Source organism: Eupeodes corollae, chromosome 1 (genome assembly GCF_945859685.1).
Source record: "Eupeodes corollae chromosome 1, idEupCoro1.1, whole genome shotgun sequence".
Classification (NCBI taxonomy): domain Eukaryota; kingdom Metazoa; phylum Arthropoda; class Insecta; order Diptera; family Syrphidae; genus Eupeodes; species Eupeodes corollae.
Window position 1 is genome coordinate 241,304,925 of NC_079147.1, and position 23,301 is coordinate 241,328,225.

Genomic DNA, 23,301 nt, shown 5'->3' on the forward strand with positions numbered 1-23,301 from the left:
GATGATATTTTTATAATATCCATCTTTTATGCCCCCAATACTTTTTAAACATTTCAAAAATGGCATAAAGTCATTTTCAAAAAAAAGAAGAAGTACGAAAGCTTCTTTAACGATATACCCTGCCACTGACATCGCATTAACTTTTTGTAGCTTCTCTCACACCAACCGAAGGCTCCAAAGATGTTTTGTTAAAATACAACAACTACATATTTTTTTTTGCTTATTATTTTGTTGAGCAACTACATTACAATAGTGATGCCATAAACTCCTTTGGGGCAACCAATATACACCCCCTTCCCCCCTCAAACCATGGAAAGCATATCAAAACGGAAAATTAAACCAGTAAACGATTTCCCTCCAATGCATTCGATTAATATCTCCTCTATACTTTTACACCCACATTTGGTTCATCTTTTTGGGTGTGAAAAGGGGAGGGGGAAGAGGGTGTTCGAGACCGAGGAGGAAGAATATTTTGCCCGACTGAATAGTTTACACTTTTACATGATAAACTCTTGCCAGAAATATAACTGCCATACTACACGACAACTTCTTCTTCTTCCATCAGAGCGAGCGCGGATAAAAATTGTTAGCCCCCGGTGTTACTCTGCACTTTTTCATTCAGTAGAATAAGAAAAAAAATTAAAGCAATTCAAAGGACCAAGTACCTACCCAAGAGAAGACTGCAAGAAAAGTTCCCAGGACCGACTATCCAAAAAAAAAAAAAATAAAAAACTAAAGACTCCTCAATGCGGGTTGCACTCGGTATGAAAATATTCTCAAAATGCAGACCCATTCCTCTCAACATCCCATAACTGCTTTTTTATATAAGTATGTATGTGTACACCTTCTCACTTCACCCCTACTCATCATAACTACAAGGATATACATACATATATAGAAGATCCTTTTCATCCTCTTATATTCGTACGAAACGAAACAGGAGAAGAATCTTGTTAAAAGTTCTCGCCAACTTTTTTATGAAGTGCATTTCTATTTCGGCAAAGTGTTGTGGCAGAATGATATCAGCCAGCCCTATCTATGTTTTTGGCCTCCAGGAAGGTGTTTTGTACGCCCGCCGCTCCTAGCTCCTAGCACACCAGGATTATGAGAATTTAATTTAAAGTTTTGGAAATGATAATTAATAGCATACATGAAACCAACGATGAAGACAGTAGTGGAGACGCAGACGATGAAGACCGACGACAACAACGATAGACATAATTGTACACCTATCTCTCAGAGAAGAAGATACTTGCAAAGATTCTTGATGTATGATGCCAAGTTACTGCCATTTTCCGGTCGTTTTGGAGTCATTTAAGCTTTGACAGTTTTTGTTAATTGATGTAAAAGCGATTTCTATACCTATAAAACTGAAAGAGGTACCGTACCTACACAATGAGTATCTGGATACTTGTGCTCAAGCTCTGTACAAAATCTGCTTTCTATACCTAGTTGAAGGTACCTATGCTCGTTTGTATACTTGGTAAAAACCATAAAACTTGTTTTAATTAAAAATCAATTCAAAAAGGACGAAAGACGACCGACAACCGGCGAGGACGAGGACTTCTGCGCGAGGACGAGGAGGTAGGGTTGTTGAGGTAGAGGACGAGGATGGGGCTTGAGGACTGAGAAGAGGACCATCAAGGCTGATGATGTCGATGTTATAGATGGCGGCAGGATACGAGGGTTAGGGAGCGAGGTTAGGTGGACAATTTGGAATTCTGTGCGACGAAGTAGCAATAAGCTAATTGATGTGGGAATGCTGTGTTATTTTTTTGTTGTTGTTGTATTTTTCTTCTTCCCCTAATGGTGTGCTTTTGACAAGCGATAGGACAAGCACTAAGCTCATGTTTAATTAAAAAAGTTTTAATTTTGTTTTTGAGTGCTCACTTCATTGGTTTCAATATCAAATCGATATCGATATCGATATCGATATGTATGTAACATAGGTCTAGGATATAACATAGGTCTGGGATAAGGTCCACAGGAAGTGTGCTGTGCGAGAGGAAATTTACTTATCAGAATTTTTGTTTTGTTTTAATTTTTTAATTACATATTTCCATAAAATTGCCTGAAGTAGAATAAAGATTTATTTGTTTATGTCAATTAAAATGTTTTAGTTTCAAAAGTTCGTATAGATGGAAAAAGGCCAGAGAGAGAGAGCGTAGGTACAGGAAGGATTTATTATAAAGCTGTGAAAATTGAATATATTTCTTTTGTCATCATTTATTTCTTCGGGTAATTAATAACAAAGGAAGACAAATATTTTTCACTGCCAAATACTATTTTAAATAAAAAGCCATTTTATTCTCTATTTTACTACTTCTCTGTATTTGAATAAAGTCAGAGAAGAGAAAAAGATATATTTTTTGAGCATCAAGGCCTAGATTTTCACACTTAAGGTACTTAATTTACAGGAAGAGACCTCGGAGACATATGTACAGGGTCCGGCAAAAAGATCTCTCATATTTTAAAAGTGAACGCCGTTAAGTGTGTGCTGTGGCTCCATCTTGTTGGAACCAGACTTCTTTGTGGTTCCTAGTAAACTGATTTAAGTTTGGTTGGAGGAAGGTCTCAATCATGTGACAGTAGGGATCCGTATTAACTGTAACTTTTTGTCCATTTTTTTTTTTGTTGAAAAACTACGGAAATACGGATTTATTCCTCTATGACAAATGCCCGATGCTCACCGTGCCACGCCATTATGATTACTAAAAACGGCACTTAGACCTCTATCTATCTATACCCGGAATACCATTTTATCTATAAATAGCTTTAAATATAAACGTCTTGAAATACTGGAGGTTTGTTTAAGTCATATTTTAAACTTTGTTAACAACAAAATTACATATAAAAAATTTTAAATTACCGTATTTTAGTAGTTCACGTTTTGCGGTAGCGTCTCGAAATGGTCGGAGTCGAATTGCGGGAAGTATAGTAGTAGTAATAAGAAACAGCGATTTTGAAAAGCAAACAGTTTAAAAAATGCTGACAAATCGTAACAGACCCGTCGTAATCGTTGCCTACCTTCATTATTTTAACTTGCGCGCCCCAAAAGGCTCCCAGCGTGACCGGCTGAATATTTGCGTATCTAGCTTTGAGCTAAAACCTTACACACATAATCTTGAGCAATCTTGCCTAATCGATTGAGCAAAACAAAGCCGATTTTTTGATCTAGTGAGTCAAATTTTAAATTAGATCTCAAATCAAAAACTTCAGCATAGTGTTGGGAACCCTTCAATAATACTAAAGGGTGGTTAAAAAAAAACACATACAATTCAATACCGTCCAGGTAATTTATTGTTTGAAGATTATTTCATGTAAATGTTGACCATGACTACGCCTCAAATGGTCCATCCGCTTAGTCCAATTTTGGCATACTCTTTCCAACATTTCAGCCGGTATCTCAGGAATAAATGATTCAATGTTGTCTGTATAAACATGAGCTTTAATATAGCCTCACAAAATATAGACTAAAGGCGTTAAATAGCACGAACTAAGCCGCCAATTGACCGGTCCCGAACGTGAAATAAAATGTTCACCGAACACGTCTCTCAATAAGTCCATTGTTGCGCGTGCTGTGTGGCATGTGTCACTGTTTTGTTGAAACCACATGTCATGCAAGTCAAGTCGTAGCATTTTGGGCAAAAAAAGTTGGATATCATCAGTTACGTTACGATTCGCATCTTTAAAGAAGTACGGTCCAATGATACCACCAACCCATAAACCGCACCAAACTGTTACTTTTCTGGATGCATTGGTTGCTCTTGCAATGCTTCTGGCTGATATTCACTCCAAAATCTACAATTCTGCTTATTTACGTACCCATTGAGCCAAAAATGAGCTTCGTCGCTGAACACAATGAAATGGAAGAAGCGCTCGATGAACATTTCTAACAAAGCACGAATTTTGATAATTAAATTCAATGATTTTCAAGCGTTGTTCGTTTGTAAGACGATTCATTCATGGTTAAATTATAGACCAAACTGAAGATGTTTGACAGTAAAACAGAACACGAAACGTGCGTCAGCTGTTTAAAACAGTGTTGCCAAAAAGATAATAGCTTACCGACATTTTGAGTTAGTAATAATGCTTCAAATGTCATTTAAAAATATTGTTTCACAATGACAGTGTTAACATAAAGCAGTATTCACATGAGCGCGACCAATGAACGACGATTAAATTACAAAATGTGAGTTTATATACGTTTGAAGACATATTTCCACACAAATTCTTAACGAAACGATAGCAATAAAGTTTCTATTTGATTTATGATGCGTACTTTTAATTTTCAATATCATATATTAATAAATTTAAGAAATCAAATTTATTCGTCGCGAAAAAATTGTAGTTGATACGAACTGTCAAACTTTATTCGCGTTCCACATTATCCACACTCGCAACGAATAAAATAATCATGCGTACTTAACCTAAAAAAGCATTCTTGTTTTGGTTTCGGCGGTGAATGCTGTTTGGCTGGGGCTGTGGCATTAAATGGATGCACATGAAATCTTTTTCTTGTTTTGTTTATTAACTAGGACATCAATAACTTTTTTTTTAACCTTTTTTCGAACGCTTTTTCTCAATCGTTTGTTATCAAAACGAAACACAATAATGGTAAACACAAAAAAAAGCAATTGTAAAAACTCTCATGTGAAAGAAATGTCAAAATCGACGAATATTCGTTCGTTTGTTGGTCGTTTTGTCGTGCTCATGTGAATAGTGCTTTAGACTCACGTTTAAGGCATGTTGACATTTCATCACCTTTACGCGCTTCTAATTATTAAAAAATAAATACACATGTCTGCGTCACTTTCACAGCCTTTTTAACTTACAAATTGGAAAGAGAATGAGACGTCAAAATTATGGTTTAATGCGAACATACCATTACGAAAATAATTTGTTTTGTATAATTTGCCATCAGCTGTCAACAGTATGTTTCGATAATCTCAAAAATACCATTTTTAAGTCTTGAGATCATTGAAAAGCATTGGCACGGTCTTTGTCTTTCTTTATGGTCCAAAATTATGACTAAAAGCTGTTAAATCTGAAAGTCTCAGTGTTTAATAAAAGGTACTTGTTTAGCTTAGGAAGCGTTCAAGTACCACGTAACGCATTTTTTTAAAGATTTTTGACCCCTCTTCTCCCTTGTGACGCACCGTAACGTTTTGCTGTACACCCCCTCCCTCTCTTTAAACGTTACGTAACACTCAAGTGACCATTTTTACCCTAAAGTCGCAAAAAAGTACGTTATTTAAAAAAAAAACAATGTTACGTAACGTGTTGTAAGAAAGAACCCCTCCGCCCCTGTAACGCATCGTTACGTTTTGCGAGACCTTTTCAACAAACGAAACAAGAGTGGTAAAGTTTTGAGGTTAAGTTGAGCGCGAACAATTTATTCGTTGCAGTGTGGATGGTATGTGGAACGCGAATAGAGTTTGACAGTTCGTAGCGTTACTTTCAAATTGTTTTTACAAAATTGACTTGTTTTATAGAACAAAATGCAAATTTTATTATCCTTACATAAATGTCAAATGGTTTCTTATAATTTAAATGTGTTTTTGTTTGAAATTGACTTTTTGAAGTGTGTAAAATCACGTTTGTTCGTCTATTCGTTCGTTCCTTGTGCAAGGCCCTTTAGACTTCTATGCGAATGTTTAATCACTTTAAGGATGTCGGTAGCTAACTTGGATTTTGCTTACTACTTCACGCTTAAAAATGTTCACAGTTCTGATTCTGATTCTCAACTTCTTCGAATTTATTAGCTTAATAGCTTGTGGGGTCGTCAAGAAGAATTCTTTTTATTTTTTATTTTATTATTGTGGGAAAATAGAAACTGAGCCTCAAAGCATCTGATATTACTTTTTCAATATTTGGTAATTTTTACGAAACCAACATAAAACTAAAAGAAAAATATATTGATCGAGTTGGCGTAGCTTTTAATTAAGGTTAGGAAAACACATCTTTAACATATTCAACAAAAAAACAGGTGCAACAGCCCGTAGAGAACAAGGACCATTTAAGCATTCCAAACGGCTTATTTGAGAAAACACTTTTGTAACGTCCTTTTTTTTTAGGTGGCGCAACAGTCCGTTAAGAACTATTGCCTAGTGACTTACAACTCTCAACCATTCCTGTGTGCGAGTACTGTTGTCAGGGATGGAGTGGACCTACAGAATCCGAACGGCTTATTTAAGAAAGCACTTTTCATGACAAGAATTACTCTTATAGAATTTTTCAATTCCTCGCATGAGCGAGTAGCCGTTAAAAACCTTTAGATAGTACAGACAGGCATCGAACCCAAGACCTTTAGCATGACAGTCCAATGCACTAACCATCATACCACGGGCACTACTTTGTACCGTACTAGTGTTTGGAAAATCACGAGAAAAAAAATTACTGTTGACAAAATTTTCACAGCACTGTACACCATATTATTTTACATATATTTTCAATTCACTTAGGGAGTCTTTTAATTAGAACAAATTGGATATAATAATCTATACAATAAATAATAAATATAGAAAAGTAGGTCCTTGCTCATACTTAAAAATACAAAAAAAGAACCATCATAAACTTACCATTAAATCCGGGCTGACAGTTGCACGTATAAGATTCTACTCCATCGATACATGTGGCATTATTGTGGCACTTGTTGCCAGCGCAATCGTCAATATTAGTCTCACATCTGACACCAGTGTAACCCGGCGAACATTGGCAACTGAAACGACCCTCCTCCAGAACGGTGCATGTCGCATTGTTTCGACATGGATTACCATAACAAGCATCAATCATGAATTCACAGTGTCGTCCATGGTAACCGGGTTGGCAACGGCATTGATAATCACGTTGCGGCAGTGGATTGCATTCGCCCTTATTTTGGCATGGCATCGTATAGCACGCATCGCATTTTGAAAGGATCTCATTGCTGATTTTCTCCTTGCAGGCGAAATGTTGCGACGGTGTCGATAGGATCAATTTGTCCTTCATCGATTCTGGCTCAGCGCATCGTGCAATACCGGGCTCAACGTAATCCAACTTTATCCAATCTGAGAACCACTTCAGTGAGCAGTCACAATACAAGGGATTACTACCTAGAGCTCTGTAAAACACACCAAACCAAACGAAACGAAAAGATGATGATGATGCATATGAATATCTTAGCAACATGAAAAACCCCTCCAGGATTTTGCAGAGAGGTGCATTGCATTGCATATAATATATATGTATGTATTGAATTTATATGTACTTACATATGCGTTATGGTTTTGAGGTCTTCAAAGGAGCCTTCCGGAAGCATCGATATTTGATTACCATGCAAGGATAGTACCCGTAGGTTATGCAACCCAGTTAAGGCATGTCTCTGTAGACACTGCAGTTTATTGTAAGAGATTATCCTGTTCAAGGAAAAAACAAGAAAAAGTACATGTTCTTTAGTTCGAGCATTCAAGCCTAATTGATTCGAAATTAGTTAGTGAACTGATTTTTTTCTCTCAGATTTTGTGCTTATTTCAATGGAACACATCAACCATCGAATAAAAACGAACGCAAAAACAAAATCACTTTCGAAACGAATTGAAACCAAACGAGGGCAGCAGGAAACCATTCGTGCTCAAGCATTTGATGGAAAAATTGTGCCATAAAGATTCGTGTGTACATTGTACAGTGTAGATGTGGATTGGTATTAAAAAAGGAGGCTATATGCCATAATGGCTAACAGCCCTCGTGAGATCGAAGAGTTCGCTCGGAAATTGGAATCGTGTGCAATTTTTGTTCCTTCTGTTTCAATCCATACACCGTACACTGTACACAGTCATGTTCATGGTGGAAGATGCGGAACCTTTTTTGTGCCGCAATAACGACCGCACCGCACGTAAATGTGTGCTAAGTGGGCAAGAAAACTTCTTCCTCCATCTTACCATCCTGCTACCCTTTTTTTTAGGTTCTTATTCAGTATAGTTCCGAGCATAGGTTCTAGGACGACCACTGCTCCTTTAGGTAGTCATTATATGATGACGTGGACTTTTCGTTTTTTAATACTTACAGAGTTGACAGCTTCGTGAGATTAGCAAAAGTATAGTTGGATAGAATTGTAATTTGATTATTGCTCAGATCTCTGTGTGGAAGAAAATGGAAAAAGGAAAAAGGAAGAAAAAATTATTATAAAAGGCTCTTTCAATAGAAGGATATTTTTCTGGGTATGTATATACTTACAGTCTAGTCAATGATTTTAGATGAGCAATGCGGTCCATATGAATCATTGTTATATCATTCGATTCCAAATACAATTCAGATGTTTCGGGTGGTATTCCTTTTGGGATCTCATTCAATTTATTCCTTGAGCAACGTACGACAGTGCCAGTGCACGTACACGAAGGCGGACAATAACCATCGCCAAGGCAACCCTCATTGTTGTCCGGTGTGCATTTGAATTCATTGTGGGGCAGATCCTTGATTTGAACGTCACGTACCTTGGATGGCGATGCACATCTAGCTGCACCACCAATCAGTCCTTTTTTACGCAACCAGTCTGAGAACCAAGCCAAATGACAATTGCAATTGAACGGATTCGATGCTAGGTTCCTAGGTGATGTATCGATATTTTCGAAATAAGAATAAGATATTTTTTTTTATTCGAACACAGTCATCCGTCCGCATATCCACATCCAGCAGATTCAGTATAGTTTCCAGAAGAGACAGTCCAAAGTTATAAGGATAAAGATGGAGTTGGAAAAAAATGAAAAGAAAATAAGGAATTGGATTTAGTTTTTGTTGATTTGTTTTCATTTCTTTTTCTAATTTTTGTTTGAATCATTTTTATTTCTTTTCAATTTTGTGCGATTTGATACTCGCTCTCTTCCTGTCTGTCGTCGAGTCGTCGAGTCGATGGGTATTGTTGAATTTAATTTCCAATTCGAATACGACTACGACGAAGAACGAGTGTGGGGGTAAAGATATCGTTTGAATAATAAAAATCGTGCACCACAGGAATTTTTCTCATGGGGACGTTTCTTCTATAAGCTTCTTCCTCGCTTCCTCTCATCTTTCCAATCAAATTAAATCACGAACAACTTAATCGAGAACACCAAAATTACTATACCATAGGTATGGTAAGGTATCTATTTTTCTACATCAAAGAGGGTGTGGGTTTAATCCATAAGATTGAATATATTTGATATCAATAATCTGCACACGATGGCGAGGTGCTGCCGTAGCCGTTGTCGTTGCCCATGGGAGTATGTTATAGTATAATAGGAAAAACCAACTTTGTATAGATGGGTACAAGCACCAAGATCAAAAATCAAGATACTAGTACCCTATCTTACACATACCTCACCACACATACCCTATGCTCGCATCATATGGGGTATTAACACGATTAGATGAAGGAGACTCTTCAGTCTTCACAATTGTGCAGCATCATTTATATGGTAGGTAAAGCGTGTTTGTTGGAGTGAAGTGGATACACCAAATGTTAATGTGGTATGGTGTGGTATGGTGTACCTATGGATGATGGGATGTGAACCAGGTGGAGGAGCCACTCCTATAAACATCATTCCGTTTGCCTTTTTTTCTTTTCTTGTATACCTTACCTATGTATATGCCTTCCCTACTTGCTTTTGCTTGATTCCCCCCTTTTTGAAGCTACTTCACTTTGGGTGTTGTACACCCAGTCGTCGTGTAGACTGAGACTGTTTCTCTTCTGATGTAGAGTAATCGTGTGCTGTGAGCTTCAAGTGGCGCAGATGAAGTAGCAGATTTCCCGGTTACCCCATTCAAAAGATACCAAGTGGATTAAAAAATTAAAATTTAATTAAAACGCATATATACACAGATATAGCTTCTGCACATATATATATAAGCCATCAGGAAAAGCAAAGAAAATTTATATATAAAAAATATATATTTGTAACGTGACGCATACTGCAGGGGGATGATGAAAGGGGGGGGGGGGGGCTGTGTAAAAGCACGAGACAGGTAGTCAGGCTGGATTAACATCAATCGGAAATTAGCATCAATAGATTTTAAATCGCGCGTATAGCTGATGTAATTAAGAGTTACTATAGAAGTTTGAAAGTTGTTTTCTTTTTTGTATAACGAACTTGATTTCAGAAGGAGGAGGATAGGAAGGGGTTTTCGAATATTTATTTATATACATAAATTTTAATTGAGTTTTCTCAAAGATTCAAAAAAAATCTTTCTTCCTGTTCTGGGAACAGGGCAACCGAAATAAAAGACCGTTTTATTTTAATTAAAAACACTTTTATTTAAGCGTCAGATCCCTTACCGTTGGTCGGGGGAAATCATCGGCTATACGTTGATAAACTTGTGAAAAAACTAAACTAGAAAGAGATCTGGAGATCCCTTTTATATTATTAATATGCTAACGCAGCAAACCTTTGTTTGACTGCGGATGATGCAATGATTCAATATTGTCAAATACTTTTGATATCCATTTGATACTCTTGCACAAGGCTGAAGGCCAAGAAGTGCTGATATGCAATTTATGTTTATTATCGTTGCATCATCTTTGAAGAATTATTACAATGTGTTTAATTGAATTTGAAGTCAAGATTTTGCGTGGGTTTATCTTTGTTTGAAATTTGTTGGGGCGCACAAGTGTGCTTGGATATAACACCCCCCTCTTTAGATTCTTCTAAGGGTCGGAAATTGACCGTTGGAAGATTTACATTATTTATTATCTTCCTTTTCTTACTTTTTAATTTTAGATAAACATAAATTATTACAATTATTAAAATGAATGAAATGATAAAATATATTTTGAAACTTGACTTGTTATGACTATATTTCAATTCTTGTATTTCTTTTAAATTGTTTATATTTTGGTATTTTAATTCTTCAAAAGTTAATTCTTCAATTTTAGTATAATTTATATCCAATATTGTATTAGGAATTAAAAGCTCATGCTTATAATTTTTCCTTTCATATGATTTATTGTTTATTTTAACTTTACAATTTTCAAATCTAATAAGGTAGTTACCTTTAATTTTAATTTTTTGATTATTACAATTTTGATTAAGTTCTTGTAATTTTACATTAATTAATACAAGATTATTATTTCCTATTTCTAATACTTGTTCATTTATATTTTTTATAAGTTTACAATTCATTGACTTTTTAAGTATATTTTCTATACAATCATCATTTATTTTGGTTAAATTTTGTACATATTTAGTACTGTCATATATTATTTGATCTTTTGTCAGATAAAGGTGTTTGTGTATTTTTAATTGGGAATTACTATCCTTATTTGGAATGGGTTGAACGTATATCTTTTTATACAGTTCATTTGTATATTTGGGTACTTTAATTATAAATATAATATTTGTTTTATATAGGGCTAAACTGAGTTTTAACTCTTCCAAGTTATTTATATTAATGCCGTATTTATCTATTTCTTCTACAGTTAAAATATCTCTGCTGAGTATTCCTAATCTTGAAGTCATTATTATTTCTTTTATTTTTTCTATGTCTTCATGTAAATATTCGAGGTTTTCTCTTAACTTTATCTCGTACTGTATTTTAGCTATATCTTTTACGTAATCGTAGCTTTCTACAAATGTATTGATTCTTTTAATTATGTTATTAGTTTCATTATTTAAAGTTTCAGTAAGTATTTTGATTTGTTTATTAAATTTTTCATTTATTATTATTTGTTTGTTTAAATTTGTTATCTCATTATGATTGTTTTCTTCAATTATTTTTAGATGTTCTTCGATATCTTGGCGATCATTGTCGTCCATGGTTCCGTATAAAAATTTCATACCTGTTCCTAAAATATTTATTAATCCTCTTTTTTGTCTATTTGATTTAGGATGGGGTAAGAGTACTTCAAACTCTTTTCGTATTTTTGACATTTTTCTTATAAAGCTGCCATTTTCTTCTGGAATTCTTTTAACATTCCTTTCCATAATTTCTATATTTTGTTCATATTCAGTTAGATTTATTATATGAATTATAGTATCGTAACTTTCTATTAGTGGATATTCTTCTAGTTGGATTAAAGTGAATCCATTTCCCTTATTTAAGTCAATGACTTCCAATTCTGCTCGTACTTGGTTGAGGGTTATCGTAATCATCATTATTATAATTATTTTCTGCATTATCGCCATGGGTTGCAACATTTGATGCAATATCCTTATTGGATCTGAAACTGGAAGATTTTATTTGTTGATATTTTTTTTTTCTTCCTAAATTGATCTTTATGAAGAATGCGATTAGGAATTTTTTTAAATCTATTTCCTTCTTGTAACGTGTATTTTTTATCAGTTTTATTAATAACTTTCACCTTTTTATGTTTAGGTACGATTTTGTTTTTTATTTTCTCTTGTTCTGTTACCTTCGCATAATTTTCGTCTATGCTTATATCTTTTCTATTAATGTTTAATTTATTTAATATTTTTATTTTATTTTCTTCAATTCGTTTATAGATTATTTCGTGGTCAATTTTATTAAAGTGAACGTCGATTGGTTTTTCTTTGGTAGTTAAATGGATTACGTTATTGTAAGATTCAAGTGCTTTTGTAGCGTGCTTTATTGGTATATCTTCTTCATTGGATAGTTGTAATTGCTGTAAGATTCTCATATGTTCATTTAGACTGCTATGAAGTCTTTCTACATCGGAATTTCCGGTGTGTCTATTTGCTGTGCAATAATGTATGATTATGTTGTTATTTTCTAAAAAGTTTTTAAATGTTTCTGATACAAATATGTTTTCATTGTCGAGAGTAATTTTATTTGGTTTTTTCATGTATGAAAATATTCTAGTGAGAGCGTTTATTACGTCTACATAAGTTTTTGTTTTGATTGGTTCAATTGCTGCAAATTTAGAGAATTTGTCAATACATGATATATATTTTTCTTTTTTATTAACAAACCATATATCGATATGATAGTGTTCGTTAGGACTCTTTGGAGTCTCTGTTTTTTCGTAAGGTAGTTTAATTGGGTTTCTTTCTGCTTTTGCCATACATGTTGAGCAATTGTTTATTATTTTATTAATTAAATTTTTAAGGTTCGGCATATAATATTCTCGTTTTATTTCTAAGAATATTTTTTCGATTCCTGCGTGATTATGATTTTTATGATTTCTTAATATAATTTCTCTTGCTTCTAACTCTTTTATATCTTTTAATATAATCATGCTTCTTTGTAATATTTTATTACTTAATTTATTTTCCTTTTTCCATATATCTTGAAATTTTTTAAATATTTCGTCATCTTTGACATATATGCAATTTAGTATTGTTGTATCTACTTCTTTTATTATGTTTATAAAGTCTTCTTCTTTATATTCTTTTCTACTGAATGTTATTCTTCTTTTTCCAACATGTGGGTACAAAATTTCTTGATGATCATTTTCATTGATTTCAAGAATTATTTGTCGATTAAATAAATTAACCGGTTTTTCACTAATAGGAATAAGATGTGAACTATCTGATTCAGCACTATGCTGTGTTGCTAACTCATCTTGGTTATGTAATATGACTTTATTGTCTTCTATTTTGATTCTGGAAAGTGCATCTGCTACTTTATTCTCTTTGCCTTGGATATATTCAATTTTAAAATCGTATTCTTCTAATTTTATTTTCCATCGTTGGAGTCTGGTATTTGGCTCTTTTAAATTGTGTAACCATACTAAAGGTCTATGATCTGTTTTAATAATGAATTGTCTACCGTATAGGTAATGTCTAAATTGTTTCGTTGCCCAAACTATTGCTAATAATTCCTTTTCAATTGTACTGTAATTGCACTCATGTTTATTAAGTGTTCTTGAGGCAAAACTGAGAGGTCCATGTGTTTGACTTAACACGGCTCCAATAGCAAAATTGCTGGCGTCAGTTGTTAGTGTAAATTCTTTTGAGAAGTCAGGGTGTCTATTTATTAAATCGTTAGTCATTAAAGTTTTCAATTTATGAAAAGATTCTTTGTAATCGTGATCATTTATATTTATTTTGCTGTTTTTCTTTAGGCATAAAGTTAAAGGTTTAATTATTTTTGCATAGTCATCTATAAATTTTCTATAGTATCCTGTTAATCCTAGAAAGCTTTGTATTTCTCTTACTGTTTTTGGGATAGGAAAATTCTTTATAGTTTCAATTTTCTTTGGATTTGGTTTTACACCATTTGGGGTTACTACATGCCCTAAAAATTCTGTCTCTTTTCGTAGAAACTCAGATTTATTTAGTGATACTTTAAGATTTGCATTCTTGAGTGTCAATAAGATTTTATGGAGTGAATCCATATGTTCTTGTAGGCTAGAGGAGAATATTATGATGTCATCTAAATAAACGTAACATATTTTTCCTATGTAATCTTTCAAGACCTCATTCATGAGTCTTTGGAAAGTTGCAGGTGCATTCTTTAAACCGAATGGCATTCTTGCGAACTCATAATGTCCCGTTAATGTACTAAATGCTGTTTTTTCCCTATCTTTAGCTTCAACTTCTATTTGATAAAATCCTTTTGTTAGATCTAACGTTGTAAAATATATTGCTTGTCCTAGCTTATCTAATATCGAATCCATGTTTGGAATAGGATATTTATCTTCTTTAGTAACATTGTTTAACTTTCTATAATCTATTACTATTCGCCACTCTTTATTACCAGCGTGGTCTTCTTTTTTAGGAACGACCCAAATTGGGGCGTTATAAGGCGAAGTAGAATGTTGAATAATTTTTGATTCTAACATTTCTTTTATTTGTCTGTCCACTTCTTTTTTGTGGATCTCAGGATATCTGTATATCCTTGTGTATATGGGAGAGTTATCTTCCGTTGGGATGTTATGTTTTACATGATTTGTAAAAGTTAAATCATCACCCTTTTTATAAAATGCTCCGTCGCATTCTTTTATTAATTTATATAATATTTGTTTTTCTTCTTTGTTTAAGTGATCTGTTCGCAGATCCTTTTTCACTTCATTATTTAATATGGAGTCTACAGGTTTTATTTCATTAAAATAATTGATTGTCTTTTCATATTCCTTTTCTTCATTTTCGCTGAAGAATAAAGGAATGATTTCGTCATTCAATTTCAATGTTTTATTTTTGTAATTTATTTCTCCATCATTTGGAATCAAAATATTGTTTCCAATTATTCCATTATACTCTTCATTGAAGGTGTGCACTTGGAATTCACAATCATTTTTTACAGATAGTGCAAATCTGTTTTTTGGTATTATTACATCTTTTTTTACTATTATAGGGTTTCCTGCTGTCCGTATTGTCATGGGATTGGTACGCCATTTTGTAAATTCTTTTGGAGAATCTTGTTCCCGCAAAAGACTATTAGTTGCTCCGGTGTCAATAAGGAGTCTTAAAATTGTATTCCCCTTTTCTAATTTAATATAGGGAAGTGAGATTCCGAGGCAAAATGCCGAAAATTTGCTTGCGTTTGTTCTTTTTGTTTGTCTACGTAGTTAGCTTCATGTGCTCTCCTTACTTGTGATGAACTTGGATCGATATCCATTGGTTCAAATCTTTGAGGATACTGTCTATTTCTGTTATTATTGTTATTATTATAATTATTATTATTTGGTCTATTATAATTATTTTGATTGTTCGGCACATAAGGTTTTGGTTGCCAATTTTTATTATTTTCATTATTCCTAAATGGATTATTAGGATTTTTAAAGTTATTATTATTATTTTTATTCTTATTCTCATATCTATTTTCAATTTTTTTATTAGTATTAGTGTGCTTTTGTTTTTCATTATTAAAGTCATTATTTTGTCGTGTGATAAATCCTGCTTGAGTTATCTCATGAAGTGCTGACTCCATGGTTGTGGGTTTTAATGCATATAGAATTGTTCTCATATGTGTTGGTAATCTTTCTTTAAAAATTTTAAGCGCTGTTTCGTTATTACGAGGGATATCAGAAATATTATTTTCTTGTAAACTCTTTTGGTTTAATAAGGAAAGGGTATGTTGTATGTAGTTATAAAATTTAATCGGATCGCCTCTATATTGAGAAGCTCTGAGATCCTCATATAATTGGAACGAATTTTTAAATCCACCGAAATTTTGCAAAAGCATGTTTTTTATATCAATCCATCTTGTAAGATGGGTATGAATTTCGATAGCCTGTCTGGCTCTTCCTATAAATTTACTCTTAAGAATATTTATACACATTTTTTGAGAAATGTCATTATAAGTTAATAATGTGGGGATTATATCATCCACATTTGAAATAAAAATAGGGAGGTCTTCGGTTTTACCGTCAAAATTTTGTAATCTTTCTATATATTTAAGGGGATTTAATTCCAAAGATCTTAAATTATTATTACCTCTTACTAATGGTGGTTGTTGCGGCTGCTGTTGCTGCTGTTGCTGTTGTTGTGCTACTGATGGTTCCATGTTGTCTGCTTGTTCTTGAAAGTTTCTTTGCTGGTTGTAGTTTAGCTGCCTTAATTCAGCTCGTTGCGAATCTCTTCTGATTCGGTTCATCAACTTGATCTCGTTGGGGCTTTAGATCATGCCACTTACATCAACGTTGGGTTCAAGTGGATTTTCCACATATAATTTGAACCATAAATTTTAATTTTTTTCATTTAGTTGCACTATTTGTTGCATTTAACCTTTTTGGTTTTGCTTGTTATCGTTCCTTTTGGTTTATTATTTTTTATTTTGTTTTTAATTTGTTTGCACTTTTGCTTTTGTATAAAAAAAAAATTATATTTTTTTTATGTTCTTTTTATTTATCTATTAATTTTTCTTTTTCTCACTCACTCATTTTTTTATTTTTACTCAATTTTCAGTATAGGGTTTTTTTTTTCAATTAATTTATTAATTATAATTGTTCATCCGCCTTTAATTTCACTTCTACTCTTCCACTTTTCACTCTTCACTAAAAATTATTTCCTCTCTATGAGGTTTCGCAACATTAACCATATTCACTGGCGTTGGTTACTAAATAATTTTTCCTTTTTAATAATTTTCGATTTTCGTTCGAAAAATTATTATTTTTTTTTTTTTGTAATTAAATTTAGTTAAATGAAATTCACGATTTTCGTTCGAAAATTAATCACTTTTACTTTATTTAATTTTTTTTTGTTTGCATTTATTTTTTATTGTTAACTAAAACACGTTTTTGCATTTATTAATTTTCACAATAAAAACAAATTTTTTTGGGTCGCGAGAAAAAAAATTTAATTCCGGTTCGACCACTGGATTACCATGTCTCTTATAATTTTCACTTATAATCTGACTGGAATCCTACCGACTGCGCCAATTTTAATTGAGTTTTCTCAAAGATTAAAAAAAAATCTTTCTTCCTGTTCTGGGAACAGGGCAACCGAAATAAAAGACCGTTTTATTTTAATTAAAAACACTTTTATTTAAGCGTCAGATCCCTTACCGTTGGTCGGGGGAAATCATCGGCTATACGTTGATAAACTTGTGAAAAAACTAAACTAGAAAGAGATCTGGAGATCCCTTTTATATTATTAATATGCTAACGCAGCAAACCTTTGTTTGACTGCGGATGATGCAATGATTCAATATTGTCAAATACTTTTGATATCCATTTGATACTCTTGCACAAGGCTGAAGGCCAAGAAGTGCTGATATGCAATTTATGTTTATTATCGTTGCATCATCTTTGAAGAATTATTACAATGTGTTTAATTGAATTTGAAGTCAAGATTTTGCGTGGGTTTATCTTTGTTTGAAATTTGTTGGGGCGCACAAGTGTGCTTGGATATAACACATATGTATATATATAGAGGGATGGAACAGAGAAACGTAAGGAATGAATGTGGAGTCCAATGATTTAAGGAAGTTTAGTTTTTTAAAGCAAGAAGAATGTCATAAAAACTTTTTTATTTGTTTCATACAAAAATATTATCAGAAAAATTAAGTGTAACGTTGGTAAACAGTCTCTCGTTTTACCCAGATTCTGAACCAAAGAATTTTACTTATCTACCTAACTTTTTCTCCTAACAGGTGTTTTTTTTAGACGAGTGATTTTCAGTCTGGCAATCCTTTGTTAGGAGTCGGTCTTTTTGACAGCTGTCACTTGATTTATGCTCAGTTTTGTGGCAATTTCATAATTAATAGATTTATTCCTGAATAACGTTTGCCGCGATGATACAGTCAATTTTTTGAAGGAAACTTTTGGTGCGCGCATCTATTTTATTTTGTGTGGGGTTATGTGAAGTCGATTGTTTACGCATATAAGCCCTAGACAATTGACGTCTTGGAAGAGAATAATCTCCGCGTTATTATTGACATATACGTCTTCAATTGTAGTTAAAAAGTTACCTGTTCAAAACTTAGGCATCTGGGCTGAAATTTAATCGAGCCAGGCGCGAAGTCATTATTCAAACATAATTGCAAGACTTTATTTTAAATAAAGCTAAATTTGTTGCTATAAAATTAAACTAAATGCGTTTTAATTTTCCTCGAAAACCACACTTCAAAAAACACCCTTTATTCAGAAAAAAAAAATATGTTTAAAATTCAAGGACAATCATTCCTATTACATATATTCAAGGCTTGAACATCTTCAAATCTGGAATTATAGAAGTCTCATGGCTTCCAACCAAGAATCCCGTTCATGAGAAATAAAAGTGTATTCCCAAAAACCTAGATTTAAAAGTTTTGTACTAAACAAATTGAGGAGTTTTTCAAAAAATATTTAGGAAAACGAAGATGCGAGCTTTGACTTAGAACAATTAAATTGTAAGTTTTGTCTAAAAGAAAGTTCAATATAACACTTTTACACCAATGCAAAATTAGGAAGTGTAAGCAATTTGAAATGTCAAATGAAAGCACCGAAAAAAATAAAACGCGTTTCGGGTTTTCGAAAACTTTTGCTTAGAACTACGTTTTGGGTTAATGTAAAATTGCTTTATTATTTTCTGTAAATTTTAGTTCAAGGTTGAAAACTAAAGATTAAAACGAATTATTTATTAATTTATTAATTGTTTGGTGAAGATAATTATTAAAACAGATCTTTCACTTGCAAGAAAGCCATAGAAAGCAAATGGGGTTTTTAACCTCGGATAACCTTTTGGCTGTACACTTCGGTCATCTGACCAATACTTATGTACGGGGTTGCAGTATGGTGGACTGCACTGGAGAAAGTCACATACTACGACAAACTCCGCAGAGTCCAACGTACTGCATGCTTCTGCATAAGCGAGGCATTAAAAACCTCAGCAGCGTTAGACACTCTCCTCCATCTGACAGCCCTAGACATCTTCAGCAAACAAGTGGCAGCGAGTACAGCTATAAGAATCAGAGCCTCTTCTCAATGGAAAAACAATAATGTGGGGCCATCATTTTAAACCTCTTTGGTTCTATACCAAAGTACATAGACTACACTATTCCTAAACCCCTATTTGGTAAAAACTTCCAAGTAGCCATTCCATCCAGAGATAAATGGGAAGACAAAAAAACTCCTTCCAAGCGAAAATTTTAGCGGTCAAAGAGGTCCTCTCCTGGGTAAGAGAAAATGTGATCTGAACTTCTGATATCCGCATCTTTCCTGACAGTCGGGCTGGCACAATTTACCAACATGCGCAGCCACATATGGCTTTCACTGGACCTAAAGGGCTCTAAAAACTTGTTATTTCAAATCAGACTTCATATTAGCTCCCTATAAGATGTCCTTATAGGACACTGTCTTATAGGCTAACACGCAATACAACTTGGTGTAGCATCAAATGAATTCTGAAGAAGCTGTATGGACGGGGAAGAACAGAAAACAATCTCTCACCTTTTCTGCACTTGCCCTGCTCTTTCACTAAGACGCAAACTTCATCTGGGAGACTACCTTTTTGATAAGGATATCAAATATCTTCTTCGCTTTATAAAAAGCTCAAAATAGTTCGACTGGTAAAATGTAATTCTCTAGATTCATGGCGTATCACAATGGGCTTTTTTTTAGCCTAAGCGTGTGTATTCTGTATCCGCAGCCACTTTAACCTAACCTAACTCTCCCTTCTTATGAAATAGAGATAATTAATTTCAAATACAAAATATTTGTTGGTGCTATGGATCTCAGAGTTTTTTTGAAACACGGAGATGATTTTATGTCGCTTTAAACAAATTGTTTCTACTGTTTTATTTTAAAAATACAACTAAACTGTCAAAGTAAAAACAAAAACAAAGCAGAATGTTTGCGCATAATAATACGAAACCTATAGGAATACGGAACTTTATGTTTAAAATATCAGATATAACCTAATAATTGCAAATAGAAATACTCATGTCTTTAGTGTGCAACACACAAATCAATTCGTATAGCTTTCTGAACGCGTCCATTTTCTTTTCTTTTCAGAGCAATAGCTGTCATTTATCCGGTTTCTATGGGGTACTAAATATACGGACTTAAAAACTGTTTTGAACACTTTGTAAACGTTTTTAAAGTTAAAGAGAAATTTTATTTTACTCGAAAATTGTGAGTTTTGAATCGGTTTGCCAGAAAATCAATCATGAGCTGTTTTCTTGCATTTTAATGTAAATATTGATTGAGATCTGACACATGCATCAAACTAAATCACAAACACCCTTCAGCTTTGGCTTTACTTGACGTTTACGAGCTCAGCCATAGGAATTAAATGCATGCTAACACAATGGAGCTTCGACCTCACGTTTCTTTTGACAATCGTAAGGAAAAAAGCGTAACGTAATGTGACTCCAATTGGAAGCTCTATTTCAATTATCTGAACATTTGCTTTGCGTGACAGCTCAACAGCTGTAAAAAAATGTCAACAAACACAATATTTGCCCTTTGGAGGGATGAAATAATAGAAATATCATTTAAAGCCACCTCGAAACAGGCCCACCGTAACGCAGACGAAGCCGATGCTGAAGCGTGTTTCTAATTCAGCCATAACTTCTTTTGCTTTAATCAAAGCACTATTATAAATAAACTTAGATAAAATAATAAGAAACCAATGTCAAAGATTCGACCGTAATCCAACTGGATCCCTCAATCCTAAATGTAAATGGGTCAAAGCTGACACTTAACGACAAGGCCATAAATGTCAAAATATGAAAAGCTCTTAACATCCATACGTCCCTGAATTACGCTAGCTTTAGTCTACATGATTCAATGTATCAAGGATAGGTATACAATACGAATAAAAGATGTAATGTGAAGTAGACGTATAGTATACCATCAATGTCACACACAAAATACCATCAGACCCTCAAAATTAACGAAGAAAAAAACATCTGGATTTTAACGAAAGACTAAGAGGGAATACATTTTTATTTTGCTGTGAAATATTTGTACCAAACAAAAATGAAAATCTTTTTAAATCTAACAAAGTGTAATAATCTTTTGAAAATCCATTACCACAATCATACCATCATCATCGTGCACTTGTTGCAAATCAACATCATGCAGTGTGTCAGCGTGAAGTGAAATGAGTTCATATATTTCAGGACCTTGTTTTTTTTTTTAACTATTAAGTCCGCGTGGTTTCACTCATGAGTACGTTACGTAGGCAGGTTGGGTTGGGTTGGGTTTGGGTTTGGGTTGGTATAGCTTCTCTGTGAGTTTTCCCATTAGTTGAATTGTGCGAGAATATGACGCGATATTAATGTACCTCTTTATACGGTGTCCTTGTGACGCGTGTACTATAAACTCAAAACGTTCTCCATCTCCCAAACGCACAACGCGCGAACACTTGTGATAATTTCTCATTTTTATTTTGCTTTGCTGCTGATGATTGCTATAATATGCATGCATGGAATGCGCGAACGCACTAAGATGTTCGCATTAATCACAAAACGGAACGATGCGATGGAATAAAGACCCACAACCAGAACCAGAACCATAACCCGAACCAGAAGAGGAGTAATAAATTAGCCCATACATCATCTTGCTGTGGCGCGTTTCGCTTCCAGCCATCGACGTGCTAAAATTAATCCCTGTTGCAGCCCAACAACACTACGAACGACTAAGGCTTCGACTACGGTTGGTTACGGTTACGGCAAGAGCATAGCATCATCATCACCCGAGCATATACTCGCTCCTCTGAATAAAACTCAATTTTCCGCAATTAGAGTTCATAAGTACGAAAGTAGTACCTATACGTATACGATTACGTTACGAGAGGCAAAGGCAGTTATGCCTCTATACGGCGAGACGCAACGTACAAGTACGCGCGCCACACCATCCGCTTCCCCGGTACGGGTACGACGAAGACGACGACGGGTGATGATGTAGATTCTTCAATGTTATGGTATACTGGGCGTGAAGAAGAGGAAGTTCAGTAATCGAGTAACTTAATCCGCGTAAAAAAGGGAGGTTTATGCATCAGCAAACTAAGTGCATTGGAGATCAATTAATTTTGATTTCCCGCAAAACAGAAGTGATGGAATCAATTATCTGAAATATTATTGTCAATAGAACACTGTCCTAGATCTATCATAAATTTTATTGATCTATTCACATAACAAATGACTAATGACGGCCTTAATTAAAAAAGATTGTCAAGTGCCATCGTCGCGTCGTCAAACAAGCTCTGGAAAGGAAGTATTAAAAAAAATGTCTTTGTTTACTTACAGTGAATGCAGAGATGTCAAAAAGTCAAATGAGCCAGGCATCACGCAGGAAATCATGTTGTCATAGAGTGACCTAAAATTGAACGAAACAAAACAAAAACAACGAATGAATTAAATGAATCAAATGTCAAAATATAACGATTAGTTAGAATACATAGTCACTCACACGCTGTCATCATAATATCGAGAGTGTAGGATACTTACAATGTTTTGAGATAATGAAGACCGAGGAACATTTTGTTATGGACCTCTTTAATTTTATTCTCTCCCAGTTGCAGGTCTTGAATTTTTGAAGCTCCTTCGAATGCATTCGGTTCGATTCCGGTAATTTGATTGCGTTTCAAATCGAGTTTAACCAAATTTGGCAAACGTCCAAATAGTCCGTCTGACTTGATTCGTCCTAATTCGTTGTCGTTGAGTAAACTGTCAAAAAAGTGTAAGTGGATGACATTTCAAAGAAAGACCGAATTTAAACTTACAGCTCGGTTGTATAGAGAGGAATGTCTCGAGGAATTTCTTTAAGACCACGTGCAGAGCAATCAACTGTTGTTCCATCGCAATGACACGTCGACGGACACTCGGTGTCCATGCGACATTCATTGGTCATTTTCGTTCGAAGTTCATCTGTGGAACCTGCAAAAGAGAAATATGTGTATCGTTGTTAAAATAGGGGACTGAAATAGAAATTTTAACCCTCGACGCTTGATTAACAATAGATTCTCCCCCCCACTTTGATAAAAGTTAATAAACCTTCTCATA

At 34.0% G+C, this 23,301-nt stretch overlaps 1 protein-coding gene across 6 annotated transcripts in view; it reads right to left on the minus strand.

Moving 5' to 3' along the window:
• The window catches only part of LOC129940367 (protein slit), a 224,096-nt gene that overhangs the window by 12,194 nt on the left and 188,601 nt on the right, over positions 1–23,301 (minus strand). For all 6 annotated transcript variants that reach the window (XM_056048685.1, XM_056048683.1, XM_056048682.1 and 3 more), the window contains 7 exons: positions 23,022–23,175; positions 22,747–22,965; positions 22,544–22,615; positions 8,215–8,583; positions 8,045–8,116; positions 7,254–7,397; positions 6,582–7,102 (listed from right to left, as the gene is read on the minus strand). In XM_056048685.1, coding sequence (XP_055904660.1) covers positions 6,582–7,102; positions 7,254–7,397; positions 8,045–8,116; positions 8,215–8,583; positions 22,544–22,615; positions 22,747–22,965; positions 23,022–23,175 — 1,551 coding nt within the window. The remainder of the gene's footprint in view (positions 1–6,581; positions 7,103–7,253; positions 7,398–8,044; positions 8,117–8,214; positions 8,584–22,543; positions 22,616–22,746; positions 22,966–23,021; positions 23,176–23,301) is intronic.